Here is a 7,891-nt window from a genome sequence, read left to right as displayed (position 1 = left end):
TTTGAAGCTTTGAAGAAAAATGTCCCTGCAAAAATTCCTCTCAGGATCAAAACACTAACAACTATTTCATTACATTAAATTGAGGATATCTGACAAGTGTAAATCACACAGTGGGAAGCCTTCTCTTAATCTGCATTTGTTGTAAACGTGCACACAGGCATGCACACACACACACACACACACACACACATACAATACTAAGCAGAATTATTTATAAATTATTATTTTACTCACTTGGAATTCGAAATTCGAAACTTGAAATGATCTTATACATCCATTTTCAAAATTTATGTAAAATCTCTCTCCAAGAGAAAAACGCCTGACAACATGCTGTTACATAAAAAAGATCATTTATTTTCATATTACTGCATATCAATGAGGGTTGCATCAATCCACGCTATAGATGTTCTCAAAGCTTTAGTTATTATGCTGACATTAATGAGATAAGTAAAGTGTCATGTACATTACAGTTGAGAGGCTGCAGAGCAAACCACAGTCTGTGATAATAGTCTGTATGTGTTCTGATTCCCTCACAAGGCACTGATGTTTTATTAACATATTCACTTGAGGAAAAGTCAGTTGAAACCAGTTCACACATAATATATATATATTATGTGTGAACTGGTGTCAACTTATGACTGAAATGCACCACTATAGTAAAGTAGAAAGTTTTTTTTTTTTTTTTGCCCTTTGTATTTAGGACAAAGCTGTCGAACGTGAGCGGAAGCCTGCTGGGAAGTGATAAGCATGTTGTAAAACAGGTTTCTTTTTGGCTTTTGTCTGTGAACGTAACATGCCATTTGAATGCCACAAATGGTTGTGATTTTTTACCCATAACATTACTGTACACGTGTATGTTTTACATTGGTGGAATTCAATTCATACTAGCATGAATGCATTGAATGATGTTAAATTTTACTGTGCATGAATTTACAACTTATTTTATTCCTCTAATATGATGTGTTTTAAAGTTGAATGGGATATTGAGCACAAAAAAAAAAAAGTGTGCAAATAGATTAGATTGTGAAAAAATGTGGGCGTTACACACCAGAATGGAGCCAGACTGAATGTGAGGTTGATAAAGGTATTGCAATCTGGCTTCTAGTTAAAGGGATAGTTCACTCAAAAAATTCTCTCCCTCATGTTACAGTCATGTATGATTTTCTTTCTTCTGTGGAACATATTTTTTTCCATACAATGGAAGTCACTTGTGACCAAAACTGTTTAGTATCCAACATTCTTCAAAATATCTTATTTTATTTTCCGCAGAAGAAAGTAAATCCTACAGGTTTGGAACAACACAAGGGACTGTAAATGATGACAGAATTTTCATTTTTGAGTAAACTATCCCTTTAACATTATTCATTAACCTGTGCAAACGTAAGTGTCATCAACAGACAAGGAAAGTAGTTTCAGGGATGGAGCAAGTTATTGTTTTGATTCAATATTACAAACAAACAAACAAACAACTGATTTTGTAAGAATAAAATGCTCTGATGAATTATTCACTATAAATAAACTGACACAATTATGATTTTGTTGACTTTCACTACATGTTGCTAGTCAAAATCCTTCATTCATAACACTTCCATTCCCAGAACACACCTGAGCTCCAAACCAAACCCAAACAAAGGCGTTAAATTCTAGAAATCTAAATCAAAACAACAGTGAGAGTGTTTATAAGAACAGGCTTTGCAGGAAGGAAGGAAATCGATAGCAGGAATCAATGCTGGACTCCCTCTAATGGTAGAGTTATCTGTCACTGAACACGGCTCGCTCTCCGCCAGAGTCTCAGCCAGTGTGCTAGCTGTCCAGTAGCTCCACAGCTTCTGTATTGTTGCACCGCTGAGCCAAGGTTAAAGCGGTGCATCCTTTCGAGTCCTTTATACCCCGCTGTGCATTATTCATCAGCAGGGCTTTGATGATGGGGATGTTGCTGAGCTGGACGGCTAAATGCAATGGAGTTGACTGGCTGTTATTCTGTTCGTTCACATTGGCTTGATGGGATATCAGCTGCAGCACACTAGGGAAGCAGCTACTATTACAGGCTAAGTGGAGGGGCGTCCAGCCGTTATCCTCGGCCAGGTTAGGGTCAGCACCTGCTGTTAGCAGCACCGTCACCACCCCATCCTGTCCATGATGGCAGGCAAGGTGCAGAGGCGTCCAGCCGTCTTTCCCTTGGACGTTGACTAAGCCATGGTGCTCTTCCAACACAAGGATAGTCTCCGGATGGCCTTTCAAGGCTGCCAGGTGCATGGCTGTCCAATTTTGATAGGTTCTGATGTTGGGGTCGAGTCCGTTACTCAATAGGAGTCTGCAGATACCCGTGTGACCCTTCAGAGCGGCAAAATGAAGGGGACTGTAGCTTTGCTTATCGACTGTTTTCAGATCAGCCCCACTATTAACCAGCAAACGGGCCACCCTGAAGTGCCCCTCATCTGCCGCTAAGTGTAGGGAACTGGACTGAAGGTTATCCTGTTTGTTGACATCAGCTCCCTTTTTGAGCAAGAGCTTGACGATCTCTAAATGGCCGTAAATGCAAGCCACATGAAGTGGCGTACGGCCAGACTGGTGCTCCTGCTCATCCACGGCATCCAGACGCGGGAACAAGATTCTCACAATGTTCTCGTGGCCATTCTGAGCAGCCAGATGCAGAGGCGTCCAGCCGTCCTTCTCCTTGGCGTCGGCTCTCGCCTTATTTTCCAACAAGAGGCGAGCGGCTCTGTCATCGCCAGTCTGTACGGCAAAATGCAGGGCAGTCCACTGGTCACCATCGCTGAGGTTGACGTCAGCCCCGCGCTCTGTCAGCAAGCTGTAGATGTCGTAAAACTTGTGGAGAACTGCAACAATGAGTGGGGTGTAGCCTTTTACACTCTGGCAGTTCACAGAGGCTCCTAGATCCAGGACCATCCGCACGCTTTCTTTGTCCCCGCTTGCAACGGCGTGATGAAGGAGAGTGTTGTTGTCTTGGAAGAGCGTCGATACATGCTCTTTTCGCAGAACATTCTTAAAGCTCTCAAAGTCTTTTCTTATAAGCAGAGAGTGAATGCTAGAATCATCTGTAATGAATGGGATGGTGGACAGTTTTATATACAGTAAGAGTGTGTTTGTACAGTTTGGACAGAAAGTAAGAAAGACACTGATTGTGAGAACAAAATACTTGCCTGAAGCGTCAGCTGTTTTCTTTGGCTAATGGAGAGAAAGCTAAATTAAATTCATGTTACATCTATTGTGTGACTAGCAAATATATAGTTGTTGTCATGGATTTCAAAGAAATGTGTGTTTGTGTGCAGTTTTTGTTGTGCTGATCGAGATATGGCAGTAAGTACGTTTACATGCGCAGTTATAATTGAACTACAGTGCTTTCTTTTGCGTACTTGAGCTATAGTCTTTGGGCCAGATTTACTAACTGCTTGCGCAAGCGCAAATCCTCTTTTGGCGTTAAAAACTACTTTCAGGATTTACTAAGTCACGCAGTGAAAAATTAGCGCTAAAAAGGCGTGGACAGTTATTTTTGTGGCTGACCTTATTGCATATGCATTTGTAAGAGTTTCCCTTTCAGACACAAAATTTATGGGAGGAGAGTATTTAAATGAATCATGCACGGTGATTAACTAAGGTTTGCGCTAGTCAATTTACTGGCATTTGCACCATTATTTACCGCCCAAAAAAAAGCATGTCTTAAACCAGACGCTAAGTTGTGCTGCTCTTGGTAGATTGCATTGGTCATTATGGAAATGATCCGGCTGTGTCTGTGTTCTTTAATTTGCGCGTTGTCAGTAGATCATGCACAGAACTTTCCACTCCCATCAGCGCTAGTTTGCCCTATTTAGTAAATCTGGCCCATAATCTCTAAAAAATTGAAATTAATGAAAATATACACAACACTAAGGCACACTGAAGTACGATTAACATATATAAATGCTGGGCAAAGCCTAGCTGCTATCGCATTATCTAGGTCTGTTAACTGATGCTTGTTATCAGAGAATGCAGGTCGCAGGTTGCAGTCTTGCTAGATAATCTTTATGTATTATACACGTTGTGCATCATTACTGATGTTTGGAGCAAGCATACAACTCTGACGCCAATTGTAGTTTGATTAACGTGAATAAATGCTGAACGAAGCCAAGCTGTAGTTGCATTAGGTCTAGGTCTGTTTGTCCAAGTGTTAGTCCAATTTCAGTCGGACTAATGTGGTTATGACATTTCAAAAAGACAAATTATTGCTTTAGTTCGATTTTTTCTTTAGTTTGGAGTAAAAAATTTTTGTATATGAATATTTTGCACTGTTTAATATTACTCATGCTAACACCTCATGTGCTGATGGTGTAGTGTGGTCTAAACATGCACTGGAGGAGTCACTTACGTTCAATACCTGTTCAGGCAGACGCTTTCTTATCTCACCCCCTGAAACCGTCTCTGGTATTTTCAAGACTTCACTGAGGACTTCAGTTACCCGAACGATCTCTGCAGAAAAATGGAGATGATGCAGCTGATTGTCACTTTGGGAAACATTTTTGCTCTTGCCTTTTTTAGGGCTTTTCACACAAGAGTGATCATTTGGGAATTATTTTTGCAAATGGCCAGCCAATGATTGACAGCCTTTTAGCAACTCTTATGGAGCATCTAAATTGGCAGTGTAAAACGCACTTTTAGTTATCTGATGTACAAGATTAATCATATTTAGCTCATTATACAATACAACAATGCAGCAAAATTAGCAGAAGCTTATTAAACTAATGCTTGAACACAAACATTGAATAATAAAATTCATAAGCATTATCACTAATTTAATTAGACCTTTTACTGAAGGTGACCTGATGAAGATACAATAGCAGAGGAACAGGGAGGTTGATAAGAGGTGCAACAATGTTGGTTAATTGGTCATTGCTATTTCAGAAGGAATACGACCAGAGAGACAACCGAGCAAACTTCTACTGAGGCTTCTGGAATGCATTTTGTCTGTTTGTAATCGAGCACTATTCTTCATTAAGCAGAAGCAAGAAAAAAAAGGAGGTTTGTTACCACAGAAAGCAGGTCGCCGGCTGCAGTCTTGGTCCCAGCATTGCTGCATCACACCGATCATGTCCTCGCACTCCGGGGGCTTGACTTCAGGGATCTTCTCTACACCAGGCCTTTTGCCAGATGACACTTTGATTAATATTTCTGTCATAGTCAGACCTGTGGCAAGAAAAATAGAACAAATTGCTTGGAGTGTTATATTAACTCCAAATAATGAGTTTAATACAAACACAGCTTGTGCTTCAAGCAATCTCATAACAAACAGAGTGTAAAAGGCATATGCAATGAATTCAGTACAAAAGTGGCCTGAAACTAATTTGAACTAAAAGTGCCAAAATTAGGAACAATATTTACCTTGATACGCGCGCTGTTGAGTGAGAATTTCCCACATAATAATAGAAATGCTGTGAGAATGGTTAGACGATTATTTCATGGCATATCATAACTCATTGTCAAATTCATGCACATACCGTAATGTTCTTTAAGTTATGAACTCTCACCTGTACACATCATACTTCGTTCCAGGAGGTTCAGGATTCTGGGTAAAGGTCTCTGGAGGCACATAGTTTATGTTCCCTCGAGCTGTCAGGTGTTCAATAAAGTCAGTCTTATTAGAGAACTCCTCCCATTTAATGAGGCCAAAATCTGAAATCTTTAAAGAGAAAATACATCCTAAAACTGCAACAACACTATGAGGTTGCATATTTTAACATAACATATTGCATATATGTAGAAAGTAACATTAACCAAGAATTATAAAAGCTGTGACTAATGTTATCATATATACAACCTTATTTTAAAGAGTTAGCAAAACCACTAGCTCTCTTTCTTGTAGAGTCTATTTTTTACCAGAAATTACTTCAGATACATTTTAAAACATGACATAGTATCTGACTCACCTTTACGTGAAGATGATCATCAAGAAGAATGTTAGCTGGTTTCAAGTTTAAATGAAGGATGGGCGGTTTCATGCTGTGCAGAAAATTCATGCCCATCGTCATCTCATGGATCATCTGGAATTTCTTGGGCCACATTAAGAAATGACTGCTGAGAAGGTTATCCAAGGATCCCTTTCTCATATATTCCATCACTAAAGCAGGCGGATCTTTGCTTATTCCATAAATGGAGATTAAATAATTGAACTTCATTCTTCCAATTTTGGACATCTCTATCATGTTCCTATTGGGTCATAAAATGTAAAATAATTGATAATAAAATAATATATATAGTATATGCAAATATTTTATATAAAGAGCAGACAATACAAATAATAATACAAAATACAAATATAATGAGAACTACAAAAATACAGACTATGTATATAGCATATACATATTTAAATTTACTGCAGTTAGCATTCAATAAAACTGTCAGTTTATAATACTTTGTCATTATGGTAACTGCCAACTACTTACAAATAACAGTATATCTTTTTCTACTCTGATGTGTAGTTGTACCTGTAATCATCATTGGTTGTAGTCTTTAGGGCACACGTTTCCCGCCAGACTTTAAGCTTCACCTTATAGACTCGACCAAACTTGCGCTCAACCACTTTCTCCCAGTCATTTTCAAAGTCGTCTTTTTTAAAATGAGTAAATCTCTCCAGGCAGCCATCTCTGAAAGAATCCTTTACACTGGAATTATCTGCTGTCATTTTGTTTTCCAGGCTCAGGAAATGAAGACCGTGTCCTTCAACATTTCTTCTTGGCACACAGAAACCAGGTCAAGGAAATGCATATTAAACAAAAAGGACTGCTGGTTTTGGTGGGAGGAGTCAGAGCACTGATTTTTAGAATAGAAATGCAACAAAACCAGTTTTGAATGAGTTACACAGGTGAGGTTGAGAGATTTATGTGGGACACCTGATAACTGGATATACCAGCTTCATGTTTTTACAGCAGGGATCGCCTCATATGTTACCATGTTTGTGGTTTGTTGTTAGGGAAGAAGCTGCATTTTATTTAATATAATTTAGTGACATGTCCAAAGATATTTGATGCAAAATATATAATTGAAGGGTTTTATGATTAATTATCTTACAGCTCAACACAACTTAAACACGCAATTTAGTGCAAAAAAATGCATGTCCCATTTTCAATATAATTACTAATGTTCTCTGGAAGTTTTCCCACTGTTCGTTAATCTCTCAAGCACTGCCTTTTGAATTTCTTGGCACATTAGCAAAAACCTGTGAAGTGAATGTTATTCTAAGTCAAAGTGTGATGCAAATGAACCTTTAATGACAGGTTTTCAAAAATAAAGTAATGATATTAATAAAAGTAATTAAAATCAAGTGGCAAGCAGCACTTTTGAACCGAGGGGACGATGCCATGCCTCTTCAGCGTTCTTGTAAGGCTTCGAAGGAGAGACTTGGCATGCAGCCGCTGCGATTCAGGCTTTGTCCTCCACTCGAAGAGACACTTCATCCTTTAAAAGGTGCACAAAGCCAGCCACCATTTCAACATGAATACAGAATCTGTTGATTTTCTTCTTGGGTATATATTGATGCAAGGACCATTTAATATTGAAGCTTGTTTCTTCCCAGTTCTGTGACATATTCGCTTTGTTTCCTGTTGAGCCCATTTTGATTGTACTTTCAATTACAAGAAGCTATTATGTTTTTTATTAAGTGATCTTCAAAGACAGTAAATCTGATTCGCCCCTAGGTTGTCCCATCCTGACGGTGGGATTTACATAGAGATGCATCTCAAAGGCAATGTCTGCTTGTTACTACTTAATTGCTTCTTTTTTCATCCAACGGCGATTACTTGAGAAGGAAACACATGGAGTGAAATTTAATAAGCAGATGAACAACATATCTAACTTTTGTGAGCGCTGGGATAGTGATACATAACGAGAAGCATTCATG

The 7,891-nt window shown here is 38.8% G+C and overlaps 1 protein-coding gene across 2 annotated transcripts; it reads right to left on the bottom strand.

The window, feature by feature from the left end:
* Positions 1 to 338: 338 nt before the first annotated feature.
* ankk1 (ankyrin repeat and kinase domain containing 1) lies at positions 339 to 6,741 on the bottom strand. Of its 2 annotated transcripts, none has more exons than XM_084127544.1 (8): positions 6,480 to 6,741; positions 5,922 to 6,201; positions 5,523 to 5,674; positions 5,377 to 5,426; positions 5,026 to 5,181; positions 4,367 to 4,467; positions 3,165 to 3,189; positions 339 to 3,059 (listed from the first exon to the last, which is right to left on the bottom strand). In XM_084127544.1, exons 1-8 carry the CDS (start codon positions 6,674 to 6,676, stop codon positions 1,804 to 1,806), a joined length of 2,217 nt encoding a protein of 738 aa, XP_083983670.1. In that variant the 5' UTR covers positions 6,677 to 6,741; the 3' UTR covers positions 339 to 1,803. The 2 variants fall into 2 exon arrangements, with proteins under 2 accessions (XP_083983670.1, XP_083983671.1); XM_084127545.1 differs by having other exon boundaries at positions 4,376 to 4,467; positions 6,480 to 6,698.
* Between the last annotated feature and the right edge of the window lie 1,150 nt (positions 6,742 to 7,891).

The sequence above is a fragment of the Abramis brama genome (assembly GCF_963993115.1).
Source record: "Abramis brama genome assembly, chromosome: 10".
Taxonomy (NCBI): domain Eukaryota; kingdom Metazoa; phylum Chordata; class Actinopteri; order Cypriniformes; family Leuciscidae; genus Abramis; species Abramis brama.
The sequence above is the reverse complement of the archived record's forward strand: the minus strand, read 5'-3'. Positions and strand labels throughout refer to the sequence as shown.

Excerpts from the sequence above, each read along its gene's own strand:
- ankk1 (XM_084127544.1), bottom strand. The coding sequence starts at position 6,676 with ATGACAGCAGATAATTCCAGTGTAAAGGATTCTTTCAGAGATGGCTGC. Across the intron at positions 6,202-6,479 it reads ACAACCAATGATGATTACAG|GAACATGATAGAGATGTCCA; the intron begins GTACAACTACAC and ends ATGACCCAATAG. Across the intron at positions 5,427-5,522 it reads ACGAAGTATGATGTGTACAG|CATTTCTATTATTATGTGGG; the intron begins GTGAGAGTTCAT and ends CCATTCTCACAG.